The 18,838-nt window shown below is 54.8% G+C and overlaps 1 protein-coding gene across 27 annotated transcripts in view; it reads left to right on the plus strand.

Moving 5' to 3' along the window:
- Positions 1–12,464, plus strand: part of PCBP3 (poly(rC) binding protein 3) — a 182,174-nt gene extending 169,710 nt beyond the window's left edge. For 6 of the 27 annotated variants that reach the window (XM_081066089.1, XM_081066112.1, XM_081066115.1 and 3 more), the window contains 4 exons: positions 4,260–4,338; positions 4,975–5,034; positions 7,955–8,007; positions 8,573–9,041. In XM_081066089.1, the coding sequence (XP_080922215.1) occupies positions 4,260–4,338; positions 4,975–5,034; positions 7,955–8,007; positions 8,573–8,938 (558 nt within the window). In that variant the 3' untranslated portion in view covers positions 8,939–9,041. Of the gene's footprint in view, positions 1–4,259; positions 4,339–4,974; positions 5,035–7,954; positions 8,008–8,572; positions 9,042–10,724; positions 10,895–11,782 lie in introns of those variants that run through there. The other 21 variants (XM_081066104.1, XM_081066091.1, XM_081066108.1 and 18 more) reach the window with 10 other exon arrangements.
- The last annotated feature ends 6,374 nt before the right edge of the window (positions 12,465–18,838 follow it).

An 18,838-nucleotide genomic window follows, 5' to 3' on the forward strand; every position in this document is an offset into this window, starting at 1 on the left:
CTGAAATGAATAACTGGAAGATGACTTTTAAGAAACATGTCTTTATTGGAAGTTGGAGATGAAAACACCAAAACAAATGGCGAGACATACCTTGTGTGTGGATAGGATCGTAATTATCTTAATTCTTCCCAAGTTGAAGTACAGATGCCGTACAATCGCAGTCAAAATCCTGACAAGCTGTTTTAATTTTTATGTGGAAGAGCCATGGCCAACGACCATCAGTGTATTTATGAAGAGGGTATGTGATGGGGTTTGTCCTCATGAGGAGGAGGCCAGAGGAAGGCTGTGTGAGCCAAGACACTGGTTTGGCTGCAAGGAGAGACCATGGACCAGTGGGTCTGAGCAGAGAGGCCGGGCTCTGACCCGTGTGGGTGAGGAAGCCTAGTTTGCGAGAGAGACGCCGGGACGATGGCCATCCACATGAAGAGATGGATCTTGACAGCGTAAACAGAAAACCACTCCGTGTGAGTCTAGTACTCCAACACCACAGATGCACTCAGCACTCTTAGAAGTCACAGTACGATGTCTCCGTACACAGCTCAGGGATGGCTTCTTAACAGGACATGGGCAGAAATAACATACTAATTAATGTTGACTACATTAGAATTTTCTGTTTCTCTGAAGATGCCATTAGCAGAATGGGGGACAGATCTTTTCAGCAGATGTAACTGAAATACATAAGGAGTTCTTGTAGCTCGACAAAAATCAACCCAATAGAAAAACGTCAAAGACACAAACAAGCATTTCACTGAAAGGAGACATGATTGACTGTCAGACTGCCATGGTGGTCTGTTCGCGCCTTGGAGAGGTAGCTGCATGGCGTGTTCATTTTGTGACAACTCATTGAGTTATTTACTTATGGGTACTTAGTTTCGGTAATTGTCTATGTTTAGCATTAGTCTATGTTCTTGTATTCCAACACAATGTTGAGTGGAAAAGGCAAGTTACAGAGAAATATGTAATAGGATACCTCCGCTGGTCGTACTTCCCCACCCCCATCCTCCTTTCTGCCTCCCATCCTCGTGATTTGTAGGCACTGGTGAGCACTGGAAGTCTGATTTTTTGATGGCAGAAATACCTCAAAAAGCAGGAATTCCCCTTAGTACTTGTCTTTTCCTCCTTTAAAAAATGTAGAAATTGAGTCCCAAAGAGGTGACATGCTTGACTAAGGGCAGAGGCAAGACGGGAGATGCCAGTTGATACCCGTCCATCCGCCCCCTCGCTGGACAGGTGTTTACCCAGGCACCACGGTGCAGGTCCTGCACTTCCCTGCATTCATGGGTGAGTGGGGATGAGGGTTTGTCTGCTGGTGTGGCCATTGCTTCGTAGAAAGCAGCCAGTGCATTGCAGGGGAACTCACTGCCTTCCCCGTGTGAGTGCAGCTACCCCACATGCACTGTGAGGCAGGTGGTGAGAGGTCCAGGGGCCTCTCAGCTCGCATCCTGTGCACGTTGGGGTGGGAAAGCCCCTGGCAGTTTCCATGACTGTTCACCCAGCTAATGTGGACAGCCCGACACAGCCTCCATTTGTGCTCACAGATTCCCCCACTGTGCAGATGGGGACTGGCAGCCCACAGAGACCAGCCAGACAGCTCTGTGGGGACAGAGCTGTCAGGGTTGGAGCCCACTCAGGCCGGTTCTCCCGCCTCCAGAGCTCCCCTCTCCCGCGCTGACCTGACCAATGCACAGCTGTGCACTCTTGGGGATGCAGGGTCTGCCCCCATGGGGTGCGTGCCAGCTGGGCAGCTGACAGGGTGAACTCAGGGACCAGGAGCAGAGAGCAGCCAGTCAGGGCTTCTTAGGCCTGCCGGTGCCAGCAGGCCTTACTGCACCAGGCCTCCCTGGGGAGGGGAGAGCCCCCAAGGGCTGGCCACGCAAAGGCCACGCTCCCCTCTGAGCACCCTGTCTGCATGGAAACCCCAGGGCTGGTCCGTGCATGCTGCGTGCCCGTCCTTGACCAGGCTGCCTGGTCGTCGCTCTACAGCTTCAGTGTGTTATCTCCAGAAGCGGTTTCCTCCGAACCCTGGGAACCTCACTACCTTAGACCCAGTCCCTCTCCCATGTGGGTGGGTCCAGAGCACAGCCCCCCAGGTGCCCGTGACTTCAAATGACGTGCCATGCACAGGGCTTGTGGCTGCCCGGCTCCAGGCCCACCACATGGTAGGCGGGGTTTGCAGGGTCAAGTTTGCAGCTCAAACCCCAGGAGGCCTCGAATGGGCTGGTGCACCCCACCCTCACGCTGCAGCACCCCTTTGGGTTCTCACTGTCTTTCTCCAAGGCGCCGCTGTGTCCTTTGCTAGGCCGCCCAGCCCCCTTTCCTGCAGCGTCCCTCGGCCTCCGCGCAGCACCCCCTTTTCCCCCTGAAGGCACAGGGTGTGTAGCCAAGTCTCACTGCTTGTCCCGTGTCGGTGTCTCCCAGGCACGCTCTGCTGACAACCTTGGTCAGGGACTTCATTGCCTATTTTCTCAGGTCACACTGTGCTCAGTCAGGTTAGGTCAAGGGGCAGCAGGTGGCTGTCAGCCCAGCCCCCGTGGTCTTGACCAGCACCCCCCCCCCACGCCACTCTCCACCTCTACCCCCGGGGGACTCAGAACTGAATCTGAGCCCAGGTCACCAGGTCACCTAACTTCCTTCCCTCTTCGGGACCCCAGGCACAGTGGCTGTGCCTGGAGTGGCCTTGTGGATGGAGCCTGGGATGAGCAGGCCCACCTGAGTGTGCAGGCCAGGAGGCCAGCCCGAGAGACGGGAGACACCTGGGCGGAGAGGGCTGCTTTTCGGCTGCTCGCAGCTTTCAGGAGGGAGGGAGGCGCGCATAGCTCTGATGCCGACCAGCCCAGGAACACAGACCCAGCACCCCAGCCAGCCGCTCGCACAGGGAAGGCTCCTCCAGGTTGTGACCAGCGCACCCCAGACTGGTCATGGCCCTGCTTTGGGCTGCAGCCATGGTCCTCACGCCTCCTCATACCGAGCCCCCGACCCGTGGAAGCAGGAAGAGGCTGAGATGACCGTCCAGCACACCCCAAACCCCTGTCCCCAGAGGCTGCTCCCACAGGGCTGGAGGACGAGGACAGGGCCTCTCTGGGGGCAGAGATGTTCCTCAGTGACCTGGACAGGGGCACTTGGTGTTTAGCTGGGCGCCCACTAACTTGTTAGGAGAGTGTGCCCGGCTCCCAGGAGGCCGACAGCAAGCCGCTCATCCATCATCGAGGGCTTGTCTGGAGGCGCTGGGACATCGGAAATCCCAGTGCACAGCCACTGCCTTGCCGAGACTTTCGTGGAGCCGCAGGAGCCCAGGTCCTGCGCGGTGGGCTAGGTGGATGGACGGTCAGATCCTCACATCCCCTGGGGATGCCAGCTTCACTCCGAGTGCCATACCTGCCAGCCTCCAGGAGCTCTGCTGAGGCCCCCATCCTCACCTGCTGAAGGGTCCCCAGGGGCTCTGGGAGCCACGCTGGGAGCATTCGGGCCAGCTTTCTGCTGGGAGATTGGGAGTTGAGGACATTTTCCGGAATGTGCTGTCCCACCCCCTGCGGCACCTGGAGGCTTGGACCCTGTGGGTGAGCCAGGCCTGAGGACGTCCAGCTTGGCATCACCAAAGGGTCCTGAGCATGTGACCAGCCACCTTTGGCCCCGGATGTGGCCAAGTGTCACCACTTTTACCTTTCTGTTACGTTTAGTTTTCCTTAAAGCAATGAGACTCAGATAAAATAACCAACTGTTTGTTAAAGGCACCCCAAAGTCTAGTGGCTGAGTGTGGGGGACAAGAAGACATGATGGGCATTCTGACACACGCCCTCCATAGACCCTTCCAGCACTGCTTTCTAGAATCCTGGCGGTGACAAGAGGCGGCGTGTGAGGCAGGGCTGGGCAGGCGAACTTTGCAGAAGAGCATTGCAGGGGTTCCCTACAGACGTACGCAAGCTCTGAGGACCGCGTGGCTGACACTCTTGGAAGCCCGGTCAGGCCTGTTCTGTGTCTTCCCCGACGGCCCGGCAGCCTCCTCACTGCTGCCCCCGCCCAGGCCCCTGTGACCGGGGAAGCCTGGCTGCTCAGACCTGGGAGCCGGGGCGAGCAGTACTGCGCCCGCCAACACGCCCATTGGTTGTCCAGGCCAAGTCCTTGAGTCTGCCGCGTCTGCCATGTGTCCGCATGGCCCCTTTACTCTGTGTGTACAAAGTTCTGTTACTGCCTTTTTAATTTGGTGTGACTTGTACTCAATGACAATAACCTTCTTAGCTCTCGTGTCCCTCCTACCCCAGCAGTTGACCAAGCTCCACCAGTTGGCCATGCAGCAATCCCCCATTCCTCCCCTCGGACAGACCACCCCCGCTTTCCCCGGTACGTACCCAGCTCCCTTCTCACCTCCTCTCTTCTCACCTGGGGACTTTTCTCTTTCTGAACTATCTTTATTCAGGGCAGTGAACAGAGCAGGTACAGCCTTAGTTAACACACGGGCGGGTGGCCTGTCTGTGTCCCCGAGGTGTGTCGTTGCCTCCCCACTGGCCATCTTGTGGAGGGACGTCTGCCCCTTGAAGCTGCGTGCCTGTTTTCCCTGCTCACACGTGTCCTGGGGGCTCTTCCTGCTGGACGCATCCCCGCCAGCCCTCACCTCTCCAGGAGAGAGAGCTCAGGCAAGCCGACGGGGCTGGCCTGCAGGAGGCCGGTGCCCGTCCCAGGAGTGACAACCACCCTGGATGGCACCTGCCTGCCCCTGGGAGCCAATAAGCCAGTCCTCAGCCCAGGGTGTAGCGGCCATCAACTCCCCACTTGGCACCAGACTGGTGGGCCTGAGTGCAGCTGTGTCTGGCCAGTGGGTTCTGTCTGATGGCAGTACTGCCTTGGCCGCTGTGGCCGGTGAGCCCGCCAGACGCTGGTCTGCCGCCGCCAGTCAGATTTTGAGCTTCCCTAGTTGAAGTGACCTTGCTTATCTCCTTGAGGGCAAAACATTAAATCTGTTTCTTCTTTGCTCTCCAGGAGAAAAGCTGCCTTTACACTCCTCCGAAGAAGCTCAAAATCTGATGGGCCAGCCCTCAGGTAAAACAAAGCGCTCTCAGGGGAGAGTCAGACCTGGGCTCCCGCATGACTGGTGGGAGGGGGGTGGCCGTGCCTCAGTGAGGGGACAGAGCCCACGGGCCAGCACCAGATCTGCGCCGTGGTCCCAGATGCTGCCCCGGTCACTACCAGGAGCGTGGTGGTGGGTCGTGGGCTCCAATGGGACGGAGATCAGAGCACGCTGCCCGTCATCCAAAGTCCCTGAACATGGCACAGCCACCGTCTGCTGTCATTGATTCCCGCTGGGGTGCAGCGTGTGGGGACCCACAGTGCGGCATTTCCCATGATGGGGGCAATCCCAGGATGTGTTTCCTGGGCGACAGGAGCACACCCTCACGGGAAAAGCCACTCTGGGTACCCCTCTGACCTGCATTAAAAAGGCGCTGGGACACCGCAGGCAGGCAGAGATGTGGGGATCCGTTACCCAGGCGTGGAGTGGTGAAGCCACCGGTTCCCTCTGAGAGTGGCCCCTTCGCTCTCCTGTCAGAGCAGAGCAAGGGGTGTCCAGTAAAGGGACACGGGGGGAGGAGCATTCCCAGTGGTGTTGGTTGTCACCCAGTGGGAGGCCCTGGGCCCCAGTGGCTGAGGCTGGAGGAGTCCGAGGACTTGCTCACCGGGGCTGGCGGGTGTGGAGGCTGAGGCGCCAGCTCTGACGCCCCGTGCACTGGCGATGGGCTCTGGCTCAGGGGCCTTTAATGAGTCACTGCAGGATAATGAACGAAAATTAGAGGAGGACATTTATAGAAGTTTCCAGTGTGAGCATGGACACTGACCCTTACAGGGATTATACCTGGTGGTACACAGGTGTCTGTCTGTACAGCTCCTTGCGGTCTGTAGTGCGATTCGTGTGGTTACCCAGTAATGGGTTCCTGGACATGACTTGGGGACCCCTGGGGCCCAGGCCACACACCCCCACCTGCCCCACCTGCTTGCACAGCCCCTCCCCCATGGCCTGCAGGCCTCAGACGTGGGACTTAACTCCCCGTGACTACCTCCTACCCCAGGGCCCCGTGGGACCTGAGTTCTTGCGTGCACGCACACATAGACACACGCACACGTCCCACCACCGCAGCAGGTCTAGCTGGGCCGTGAGGACAGGCAGTAGTGGTTTGACGGGACCCTGGAGGACAGTGGTCTCGTTGCTGCCGACCCAGGTTCGGGTGGTGTCGGGAGCATTGTCTGTCCCGGAGTGTGGGGTGTCATCACCCAGACAGACGTTCGCCACTGGGCTCAGGGCCCTAACACAGGAAGCTGAGTTTAAAAGGACGTGCCTTCACATTCTTAGTTCCATTTAGCTTCCCTCCTTCAGAATACACCACGTAGGGCGAGTGTGACTCGGGCCAGCTTGTCAGGGGCTCCTGTGCGGGGCTCAGACAGGACTGAGGAAATTCCTTAAATGACATTTTAAGTGTCACTGTGAACTGTGTACAGATGGTTGTACAACTAAATCACTGTATTAAAAACAGCTTTCTTAAAAGGTAAAGAGCAGAGACTCTAGGTTGCCTATGCAGAAGAGAGACAGCAGACAATTTGGGATGACTGGTTCACGTAGCACCTGCCCTCTGACTCCCCGTGTGGCTGGATGGGCCCCAGGAGAGCCCGCCCTCACCCTCACGGGCTCTCAGGGCAGCGATACCACGGCACGGTGTGTCTGGCTGCGGCGGGGCACAAGTGCTGGAGGAAGGAGCAGCTAGAGGGGTGGGGGCTGTGGGAGGGCAGGAGGTGAGGCTGCCCCTGCTCCAGGTCAGGTCGGGGTGCTGGGGGGAGGCTGAGGGCACAGGGAGGCAGTGGGAGCCTTTAGTGGGTTTTGAGTCTCCAAGGCACGTGATCTGCATTTTGTCAGGACGTCTCTGGGCCACGTGACGATTAGACTGAGGGGCAAGGTTAGAGGCAGGGACCAGCATGGAGTGGAGAGGGGGCTCAGGTTCTGGAATATTCTGAAGGTATATGAGCCCAGTCTGCATAGTCGGCTGTGGGTGGAGAGAATGGGAGGAGCTGGGGGCTCAGGGTCTGGGCTGGGCTGCAGGATCCGTGATGCTGAGACCGTGTGGGGCCTGGGAGCGCGAGGGGCAGGATCTCAGCTGTGGGCTCTGGGTTTGAGATGCCTCCCGAGAAGGCAATGACAGCGCTGGGTACAGGGAGCCTGTCTGCCGTGGGCCATTGTCCCCACTGATTCCCCCACAAGTCTCCTGTGCGTTCTGTTGTCACTGTTTGCAAAGCAAGAGTAGATCTTGTCCTGGACCTTGAGAAGTCGCCTTTGACGTGGGGCGGTTCTGAGCCGGGATTTGTCAAGAGAAAGATTGGGGCCTGTGCCTTCCTGTCCAGCACAGGACACCATGCAGATGTGCAGCCCCACAGCGGAAGAAGCGCATGCAGTGGGGTGGCCTTGTGCAGCACAGGGCCAGAAGCGACAAGAGGCAGCTGACACCGCCGTGGGGCCCGGCGGTCCTCAGAGGAGGCAGAGCACTGTTGGGTAGGGGAGAGGGAAGAGCAGAGGAGACCAAGAGCTGAGGGAGGAAAGGACCCAGAATCGGAGGGAACCATGTGGCCCGAGCCCCATGGAATCCCCAGGACAGCCGCAGCCTGAGAGTCACAGAACAGCTTCCAGGTGTCTGCAGGGCCTCGAGAGAGATTCTAGCACCTGGGATGGAGTGTGGCATGGAGCGAGGTCCTGGTGTGCCCAGAACGGAAAAGTGAACCCTCATTCCGCTGCAGTTTCTTTTCTTTGTCTTGAGAGTGACGGGGACTCCGCAGCTGCACTGCAGTTGGGCTAAGAGCTCTTAGGGCCCTGACCCTCCCCCTCGGGCCAGCCCCCGCCCTGCCCTGCCTGTGTGGGCTGGGCACTGGGGTGCGATGTGAGCAGCCGTCTGCCAGCCTAACCATGTCCGCTTGCTGTGCCTAGGTCTGGACGCCAGCCCCCCGGCCAGCACTCACGAGCTCACCATTCCCAATGATGTGAGTATCCCCCAGCCCTGACCCCACCATGTGTGACCTCCCTTTCCCTTCCCACGTTAAATGGCTTAATGCACAAAAGACCCTGAGGTGCCAGACAGAAAAGGAGCCAGTGGGGCTTCAGGGCTCATTCGGAATTCAGATGTGGGAGCTGGCTGGGGTCAGGTCCCCCTGAGCCTGGGGAAGGCCCTGCCCTGGCCTGTGGTCGGCCCTGGAGGAGCGGGTGGCCAGGCTCCCTGGGTGTCTGCAGGGGGAGGGGACCTCACAGGATGTCTGGACTCCTGCATCCGGCACTCAGAGTCTCGGCTCAGCTGAGGGGTGGCCTTACGAGCTCCCTCCACGCCCAGTCCCCCCACCATCCCGAATTCTTGATCATCCTGAGAACGTTGCCTCGGATCCCAAACCAAGACATGGGGGTGGGGTTCGGCCATGCGTCGTGCAGGGGCAGCTCCCCGAGCAGGACGGACAGGCCGCCGGGTGGGGCATGTGCCTCTCCTGCCTCAGGAACCTTCGCTGCTCTGCCCCTCCCACCAAGCTGGCAGTTAGCACCTTGTCTTCCCTTCAGTAGACGAAGCACAGGGAGCACAGACTGTGGCCTGGGGGTGGCCGGCCTGCATGGAAGAAGCTGGAGAGTGGGGCAACTGGATGGGAGGGCCCTCCCGGAGAGAACACCATGTCTGGCCGGCGGGGCTGCGACCGGCATGGGGTCACGTGGCCCTGCGTCCTCAGCGGGAGAGGGCTTCTGCTCTCAAGGGCTCCCACACGCGCTCCCTGCTGGGCCCTGAGCAGCGGCCCCGGCATCCTGCCGAGTGTTCTTCGCCACGTGGTACGTGCAAGCCGCTGCTCTGCTGTGGGCTGCCACCTTAGTAGACTTTTCCTAAACCCCAATTTCTCCAGCACCAGACATCCGGCCTTGATCCGGCCTTGGTTTTAAAACTGAAATGAACCTATCTTATCATTTGCAGCAACATGGATGGATCTAGAGAACATTATGTTAAGTGAAATAAGTCAGAAAGAGAAAGACAAGTACCATATGATCTCACTTATATATGGAATCTAAAGAAAAGACTATGTGAATAAACTAATCAGAAACAGTTTTGGGGACACAAAGGAAAAACCGAGAGTTGTTAGATGGGTGTGTGGGGGGGGGGTTGGGGATAAGGGGAAAGGTGAAAGGATTAGGAAGCAGCTGGTAACCACAAGATGGCCTCAGGGATTTTTTGAAAATTAATTTGGGGAAGGTATTTTATAATGTTGTAAAGATTTTGTTGGGTATCCGATGGACATGCGTCCTATTTGGGAGACCACCTCAGGGATACAGTGGATACCTGATCATGGCATTGTACACCAGAAGCTAAACATTAATGAATGCCAACAATAATTTTATATATATAATGTGATGGTTCAGTATGAGGTCGGAGGGATAGTGGATGGGGGTGGGGGGTTCACAGTATGAGGGATATAAATGATGAACGTCTAAGTATTACCTTGTCTTGTACACCTGAAACTAATAAATAAATAAAAATAAATAAAAAAAGTAAAACTGAAATGAACCTAAAAAGCAAGAGGATAAGCTTGTTTGGAGAGTTGGCATGCCTGTTTCCCGGGGCCCCTCCCAGAGCATGGCTGCCAACCTCCTGCTGGGGGCGCTTCTCGGAAGAGGGGTGCCTTCTTGGACCTGCAGGAGCACACCACTCCACTCTTCCTGGTAGAAGACTCCTGCAGTGGACGGCGTCTGTGACCCCAAGGCCTCCTGCCACCGTGGAGAGAAGGAAGTAGAACCATGTCTGTTAGGACACTTGCCTATCATCTCGTTCTTCTCTGTCTCTTGGTCGAGTTAGATCAGACACAGGGAAATTGTGTCAGCAGCCACATGTCACCACAGGAGGGAACTCAGGATGAATGTGGTGACCTAAATGACACACAGGTTTCACAGCACAGCCAGCCTGCCCTCCTGTTCCCAGGGCCCCAGGCTCGGCACTGGCTGTGCCCTCACTGCCTGTTACGCAGCTTGCCTCTCTCACGTCATTGTGACTGTGATGACGCCATGCTCAGGCCCCTTTCCCTGGTCCTAATCCTGGAATCCCCTGGGCCTTCTGCTGGGACAGGGACCCTAAGGGCTCGCACAGGCGACTCCAGGAGGTGTGATAGGGTAGGTAGGATTTGGCTTGGCTCTTGGTCGGGAGGGGCTGTGTTATTTGAGAGTACCTCTGTAGCCTTTCTTTACATGTCCAGTGGAGGCACGAAAGGTGAGGAGATCTCATCCCTGGGCTGGATGTCTGAGGGCCCGGGATCCTGTGAGGCTGGGGAAAGGGCAGCCCAGCGTGCCTCCTGCTGGAGGAGCCAGTCCCGGGCAGGGCTGGGCGCCAACACGGCCTCTGCCCTGGTGCTGGCATCAGGCCTCCCAGGCCCCCAAAGGCCACTGGGTAGGTGACGCAGCCACATGACGCTCTGGTCTCATAATTTGTCAGGACCATTCGCAGTAGGGTACCAGGCAGGACCCAGATGCCCACAGCTCCCATCCCTCCTGCAGAAAGACGGGCACATGCTGTCCGCCTCCCTCCTGGGGTGGGCCGCGTCGCCTCCTCCTGGAAGCGTGGAGTTGGTGGCGTGGGGTGGAGACGAGGCTGGGCCATCCCCACAGACTTTCCCCAGGGCTCTGCATACTCCACTTGAGGCTACCATGGGCTCTTTAAGAAATTCCTTCTCCTTCTTTCTAGCTAATAGGCTGTATAATTGGACGTCAGGGGACCAAAATCAATGAAATTCGACAGATGTCGGGAGCTCAGATCAAAATTGCCAATGCCACGGAAGGGTCGTCAGAGCGTCAGGTCACCATCACGGGGACCCCAGCCAACATCAGCCTTGCCCAGTATCTGATCAATGCGAGGTGGGTGCTGCTCAGGGACGCCGCTGACACTGCCTCGCCGTGGGCATGGGTGTGCTGGGCAGTGCGCAGGTCTGCACACCCGCAGGGCCTTGCCCGTTCCACCTGTCACCCTGAAGGATCTTAGCGAGGGGCCCGCAGCGCTTCCATGGAGGTGGTGGCCAGCCATCCGAGCCTGGGGTCAGCCACACCCCCTGGGCTAATTGAAATTTAGTGGAAAGGGTTCTGTAGTTTCAGAGATGTTACTAGATCATTCTGCTCTCACACGTCCTGTGGTTGTAGACACCCACCACCTAGACACCGCAGAGCAGTACGTCAGGGAACCGTGTGAGGGTCCCAGGTTACGTGCTGCAGGAGGGGAGGTCCTGCGGCCTCCCCCCAGGACATGGTGAGGAGCCCAGGGCCCGGTGGAGAACACGGTGTGACCACAGCCAGGGAGGCGGGACCTCACCTGAGGGCTGGAAGAAGTGCTGCCTCCCCTTCACAGGGCCAGGCCCTCCTCCATAGCCCAGAATGCTGAGGTTGCTGGAGGGGGGCGCAGGTGGGCAGAAGGCAGCCCCCGCACCCAGTGGTTGCCGTACAAACAGTTGTGGCCGCCTGTGATTGTCCAAGTGGTTCTCGTCATGTCCCTGATATGGTGGCAGGCATGTGGGCCCCTGTGGGCAAGGAAGGAAGACCCCATGGGTTTGGTCCCTGGTGGGTCATCCTCCCTTTGCTGGGCTTTGGTCTTCAGCTCAAGGCCACTGAGCCCCAACCTGGGACAACTTATTCCAACAGAGAGGGAGACGGACGCCAGTGCCATGAGGGTGCCACAGAGCAACATATTTCATGTCGAGTCCCATTTGGTGAGAACACTGTGACCTGTCTGCCCTGTGCCTTTGTCTCTTCCAGGCTGACATCTGAGGTCACTGGGATGGGCGCGCTCTAATCCTGCCCAGCGTCCTCCACGCCGCGAACCCTGGCGTCCAGCTGGCTCGCGCGCTCTGTACAGACAGCCCACCCTTCGTCACGAGTCCAAATAGAGGTTTTCTTTACTAACAGTGGTCTGTGCCGTAGAGGTCCACACAGCAACCAAGCAAACCCTGCACTGTATGTGAGCTCCAGGCCTGGCCCTGCCACCGCTCCCATCTGTCCATTGCATGGTCATGCACTGTCACTTCTTTTCAATGCTTTGGGTGTTCCCATCTGTGCCATTTTACCAGTGTTGTTCCTTAGTGTCAGTGTAACTGTTCAGAGTTGGTTTGACGTTTTGACAGCTCTTCCTACAAGCCGTCCTCTCTTCAGCCATCTAGAACTGTGACTGCCCGTCTCATCGGCCCCACCTGCTGACTTTGTTTCCCCTCTCAGCCTTGCTTGTATTGGCCCATGTGTCCATGCAGGTCCCTTGCTGGGGTAAGGGTGCACCCTTCCCCTTGTTCCAAGGAAGGAGAAGGAGGGTGCTGGGGCCCTGACTTCACAGAAGTGTCACTGGATGGGGAGACACGGGGCCGCTGAGAAGCTAGGGGTGCAGACTGGCCAGGAAGCGCCTGTGCACCACATCAGAGGTCAATAAAGGTCGTGGGCTGCCCGCACTGGCTCTGGCTCCTCTGTGCCCCTCGCTCACGCCCCCTTCTCGCATGCGCATGTGTGTTTACAGCCTTGGAGACCGGCTCTGCAGTGGCCCACTGTCCAAAGAAGCTGACTCCACACAAATTCCGATTTTGTTCCCTCTAAAAAAATCAGCCCTTTTTTAATGTTTGATTTGCACAAGTTGTTCTAGTTTTACTTTTGCAAAACTACTTAAAATGACAATAATAAGAACTCAATTTTTGCCCTGGCACCAAAGTGCCAGTTTCTAATTTGTGGAACTCACGTCTCCCACAGCCTCCGCGGGCATGGTGCCCCCAGCCACTTCCCAGTGTTCACAGCAAACCCTCTCTGCGAACTCTGCTCGGCTCACCTGTGCTCACTCTGAATGCGCCCAGTGCCCCTTCTGGACACTGAAGCCCTGAGGGGGACACAGGCCCCAGGCAGAGGAGACCAGGCGGGGCCAGCAGAGACTGGTGGCCTCTTCCAGAGCCTGCCAAGCATCCAGTGGTCCGGATGGCCTGCCCAGCACGCCTGCCTCTCAGCAGGAGCTCCTGCCCACCTGCCCTGTGTGCCCAGGCTGCCCGACACTCCCCTCACCATCCCCATAGTCCCCTGGTTGAGGGGGGTGTGCACACCATGGCAGTACCTGGCCACACTGCATACCTGGTGGCTTAGGGCCATGAAGTCCACTCACCCACTGGACACAGGCCTTCCTCTGTGTGACATGGGGGCAGCAAGTGGCCAGCAGACAGGGTAAGTGCCTTGAAAGCGATAGATGCAGGGGTGAGCTGACCCAGCAGGGGAGGGCATCAGAAGTCCCGGAGTAAGTGGGTGGGCAGGGTAGGCTGAGAATAGGTGAGGGGCGCTGGAGCCAGTGCAGGCAACGGGGCAGAGGCACCAGCGTGATGCGCGGGGTGCCCGGCTGGCTCTGGAGGAAGAACCAGTGGGGTTCCTGACAGATGAAGTTTGGGCTGGGAGAGAAGGCGGGTCCGGGCAGCCCAGAGGCTCAGGGTGTGGGCTCTGGGGAGGGTGAGGTGTGCCAGCCCACGATGGAGATGTGAGCTCTTAGGGCTGTGACTGGAGCAGTCACGGGGGAAGACGTGGGGAGCACCGAGGGGGCTCCACACAGGACACCCGGCAGGAGTCGGGAGTGAACCAGGCGGCACCTGGCATGGGGGGGCAGGGAGCACCCTCACCCCAGCCAGGAGGTGTTGGTCGGTGCGGGCTCACGCTTGAGCGTGCGTGCACACACAGCTGCTGTGAACGTTCATGCATGCATCCGCGTGGACGCCTTCCGTTCCTCGTGGGCAGGTACCCAGGAGTGCGATGGCTGGATCACACGATAGGGGTGTGTGTCACCTTTTAAGACACTTCTGTTTTCTATACTGGTCGTACCACGTCACGTTCTTTGCATGTGTTCTCTGTTTCCTTTTTCTTCATTTTCTGACTTCGGGATTCACCTACTGTTTGTACGATTCCAGCAGATTTTAGTTAGCTTATTAGCTATAACTTTTGTTATTTTTGACTTGGGGTTTGTAAACTTTTCAACTTTTCACAATCTACTTCTAGCGATAAACTGCTTCACACAGTGTACGAACCTTAAAGTCATATCCTTTGCTCGAGTCCTTTCTGTCCACACATGCGCTGACCAGGACTCTGCTGAGTACTGCAGAGGGGCCCTTGGCAGACCTGAGGGTCGCTCTGCAGCTTTGCCCCTTCCCGTACGCGCTGCTGCCCTCGCACTGCAAAGCCCTTAGAATGTAGGAGTCGCGACAGCTCACGTTTCTGGATATTGTTTGTGTTCCTCAGGCCTGAGGTGCAGTGCTGCCTTGTTTGGCTTGTGTGCCCGTGTGTGCTGACGGCCCCGGGTGTGCCAGCGCATGTAGGGGCCAGCCCACCTTCCCACGGATCGGCTGCCGGCCTGCTGCGCGCAGCGAGTCTGCCGGTGGCCCTGGGCCAAAGGCCGCCTGTGAGCTTGTAGGCTTTACAGCGTCACTCCCAGAGCCGAGACCCTCCTTCACACTCCTTTTCCAAGGCGTTTTCCTCTGTGTTCCATGTGAACGTAGAATAAACCTGCTTGTTCCAAAACAAAACCGGTGGGTATTTCTATGGGAATTGTATTAAATGTATGACTTCAGGAGAATTGACAGCCTAATGTGCTGTGTCCACTGCCAAGAGCACGCGTGTCGCTCACTTGTCTTCTGTGCTGCCGTTGTGTCCTTCCGTGGTGTTGGCTTTTTTCATCGTGGAGATCTTACACGCTTCTTGTTAATTGTATTCCTAGGCGGTTTTTTCCTTTTTGTTGCTGTTATAAATGGGGTCTTTGCTTCCATTATGTCTTCTACATGACTGCTGCATGTCTAAGTGAAAGCTAGAGATTCTTGTGTATCAATTTTGTGTCCTGCCATCATGCTTGGTTTATCATTTGTAGTTGTTTTTCAAATGACTTTCGAGGGTTTTCCCAGTGTGGGCTGTGTTGTCTGTGGCTCTGGGGGCAGACTGCCAGGGTCCAAGCCCAGCTCTACTGGCTGCGTGAGCTCGGACAAGCTATTTGGCCTTGTGCCTCAGTTGCCTCTTCTATAAAATGGTGAAATCACAGCACTTCCCAGGCAGGATTTTGTTGAGCACCAAGTGAATGACACGCAATGCACGTAAGACAGTGACTGACGCAGCAGATGTTGCGTTCAGTAGTGTTTCATAAAACACACAGTTGTTTGGTCTTCAGGTAGGGTGGGTTTTACCTACTGTGTTTCAGTTTTTATGTCTAACTTGCTTCTTTCCTGATTTCATTGACTAGAACCTCCAGTACACAGCACACTGTAGTGGTGGGTGGGGGTGGTCTTCCCCGGAGCACGGGGCTGGCCCGCGGGCCGAGGTAGCGTGGGGTTTTTCAGTATTAAAAAGGACCCATTTGAGTGGGCATCACAGTTTCGGGTAACCCCTCTCGTAAGCCAGCTGTACTTTTGTTTAATAAAAACGTTTGCTCCTCTAAAAACAAAAAGTATCCATTTGTTCCTGTTTTGTTTAGTCAGTAATAGCTCTTGAGTTTTGTTAAATGCTTTTTAAGCATCTATAGATATAATCTCCTGATTCTTCTCCTTAGATCTATTAATATAACGAATGCTACTGATAGATTTCCTAACAATGAACACTCTTTGTGATAACTTAGTTCTTAGGTGTTCTTTTCTTTTTGGTTTATTGCCTGGCTCTATTTTCCAACATTTTATTTGGGATTTTCGCACTGATAGTCATAGGTAAAGTGTAATTTCCTTTTATAGTTAGTCTTTGTCAGGTTTTGGAATCAATGTTATTCTCACTTCTTTAAAAGAATGTGAAGGTTTGCCCTTTTTTTCTACAGCTGGGAGAGTTTCATAGCAGTAGTGCTATGTGCTTTTGGCAGTTTTAGACAGTTTCCCCATGAGGCAAAAGTGATTACTGATGACAAGTCGCAATATGATTTTTTAAATTAGAAATAAAAGTGCTATGAGGAGAAAAGAGGGAATTTTCCTGTGCAGTGTTTTGGACCTGGTGTTTGGGGAAGAGAGGTAGTTCAAATGACTCTGCGTGTTTTATAGAAATCAGTCTATTTAGGTTTTTTTAAAAAAATCTCTTTTGTGGTCTGTTTTGGTAAATTATCTTTTTCTAGGAAATTGTCTATTTTGTTGAGGATTTGAAATTTCTTTGTACAGAGTTTTGTTTTTACTTAAATAAACAGCAAGTGAAGGAGGAGAAGAGTGATGCCCAAACAGCCTGGGAGGGAAGTAAATTTCACCTGCACGGGAAACAAACCAGACTGGCAGAGACTCTAAGAAAAGGAGGTGCTTTCTGAAGAGTTTTGTAAAGGGAATATTGTGATTTAAATGGTATCTTTTTAACTATGTTTGGTGCCCAGGCAAAATAGGCCGTTCATAAATACATAAGATTTCAGAGAGTCCACAAACCATAAAACTTCACCATCCAAACCACTGATGGACATATGTCACCCAACAGTATCTTAATGAACTGTGAGGACAATGTGTCGCTAACGAAACGACGCCAGTCAGTGGGCCCGGGAGAACCTGTAGGGGACCGAGGGTCCCGTGTGTCGGTGGTTGACATTCATGAGGACGCAGAAGGTTTCTGGGAGGTGAGAACCTCCAGCCCAGGCCCCGCCCACCGTGCCCTGCTGGTCCCAGCCACAGCCACCGTCACAGTACTAAAGCCGCCAATGTGGTTGTGTCCTGGCGTCACTGGGAATCAGCATGTCGCTGATCTTCAGAAAAGTTCTGTGCGTTGGGCTGTGAGGCTAGAGGGTCCTGGCAGGAGGCCTGCCGAGCATGTCTGGGTGGGCACTGATGGCTCACCCCCTGCTCCTCAGGGGACCCCTAGGCCTCTTCCATTCCCAGGAGGCTGCACAGTGTGGTGGGCTGTGTACTGGGCCCAGAGGGGTGCTCACCAGGTGTGTGCCCTGAGCCAGCTGCTCCATCACTTGGGCCCCGTCTTCCGAAGGCCCCTCCCCTCACCGGCTGCCCAGGTGCTGCTATGGAGAGAAGGTACCCAGCAGGGGAGCTCCCTGCCCTTCACCTGGTGGCCTGGCTTTCAATGCCTCGAAGCAGAGCCCCATGTCAAGTGAGAACTTGCAAGAGGTAAACCAAGTCCATGGGATCTGTGTTGGCTAGCACGGTCCCCACATGTCCCTCCCCGGTAAGGACCCAGCCACTTCCAGCTCCATAACCCGAAGGCCTGCCAGCCTGAGTCTTCCTTACAGTTCAGGAATGTCCCAGCACCCTGCTTTCCTGGTTTCTATGGTTTGACTATAATTGATAAGAGATGGTGTCTGTCTATTGATAAATATGCCTCCAATATTGTGTGTGTGTGTGTTTGTTATGTGTGTGTGTGTCTGTGAAATTTAAAGGTCATTTAGAAAACATGTTTTCTTACGGATAATTGATTTGCAATAAAAGGAAATCATTCAAATTGCACACTTGAAAACAGACATTTACGAGGTAGGACAATTAAGTTCGCGAACTCATCCTAGGAAAAGTGCTACACACCTCACTGCTGAATATCACTACGGTCACCTTCGAAGTCCTCCCCTTGGGAAGTTATGCACCAACTCCAGTGCCTCGTCCACCCTTCAGAGTAATTTTTGAACTCTTTTTCTGGACTGGCCATCAGAGCTGTTGTCATCCTGGATGTCCTGAATGTCATCAAACGTCTTCCTTTCACTATTTCCTTTATCTTTGGATAAAGAAAGAAGTCATTGGGGGCCAGATCAGGTGAGTAGGGAGGGTGTCCCAATACAGTTCTTCATTTACTGGCTAAAAACTCCCTCACAGACAGTGCCGTGTGAGCCTGGTGCATTGTCGTGATGCAAGAGCTAGGAATTGTTGGTGAAAAGTTCAGGTCGTCTAACTGTTCCACGCAGCCTTTTCAGCACTTCCAAATAGTAAACTGTTTGTCCAGTTGGTACAAATTCATAATGCATAATCCCTCTGATATCAGAAAAGGTTTACATTGTTAAAACAAATTTGTGAACTTCATTGTCGGACCTCATATATGTGGTTTTGCAATCACTGGTGAAATTTAAAGAAAACAGTAAAGTCATTGGTCTCTCCATGTCATTTGAAATTCAGAAAAAAAATCATCCTAAATTCATAAGAGCCAAATGAAGTTGAATACAAATGGGAGGCTGGTCAGTGGGTGGTCAACACCAACAGCTCTCACCATGCTCAGGTCCCTGTGAGCCCCCAGGTTTCCCACCGTGTGTCTCGGGATTGAGCACTGGCCTTCACCTGCCCCCTAGGTGTCCGTCACGGGCCCTGTCCCTCAGGCCACCTCCATACTTCACTTGGGTGTCCAGGTGACAGCTGCAGCTACCCAAACTCCTTGCAGTAAGGACGGTGCAAAGGACAGAAGCAAGGCTGAGCAAAGTACATTCTTGATTCCATTTCTAGAACTTTCCAAACAGATGCAGAGCCTATTAACAAGGAGCACAGCCATCCAGCTTGGAAGGAGCAATTGGAAAACTATTCTTTCAGCTTAGGAATTTAGAATTTAATTTCAGTCCCAGATGTTAAGACCTGTCTAGTTATTTTCCTCATGGCATTTAAAAATATACTTTTATTATAAATTTTTAAATATAAAGAAAATTTGAACAATTATACTATTTTTGCCGGGGTTGCTTTAGTTCTGCCTCTGAACCTCATTCTCTCTCTCTCTCTCTCTCTCTTTCTCTCTGTCCCCCCTACACCCCTTTCTCTCTCTCCCTCTCACTATTTGTAAGAAATCTGCAGACATGTTGGCAGTGCCCCCTGAGTATGTCGGTGTGGGTCCCTTTTAAGAACAAGGGCATTCTCTTACAAAAATGTGGAATCATCGTCACACCTAAGCAATGTA

The sequence above is a fragment of the Rhinolophus hipposideros genome (genome assembly GCF_964194185.1).
Source record: "Rhinolophus hipposideros genome assembly, chromosome: 2".
Classification (NCBI taxonomy): domain Eukaryota; kingdom Metazoa; phylum Chordata; class Mammalia; order Chiroptera; family Rhinolophidae; genus Rhinolophus; species Rhinolophus hipposideros.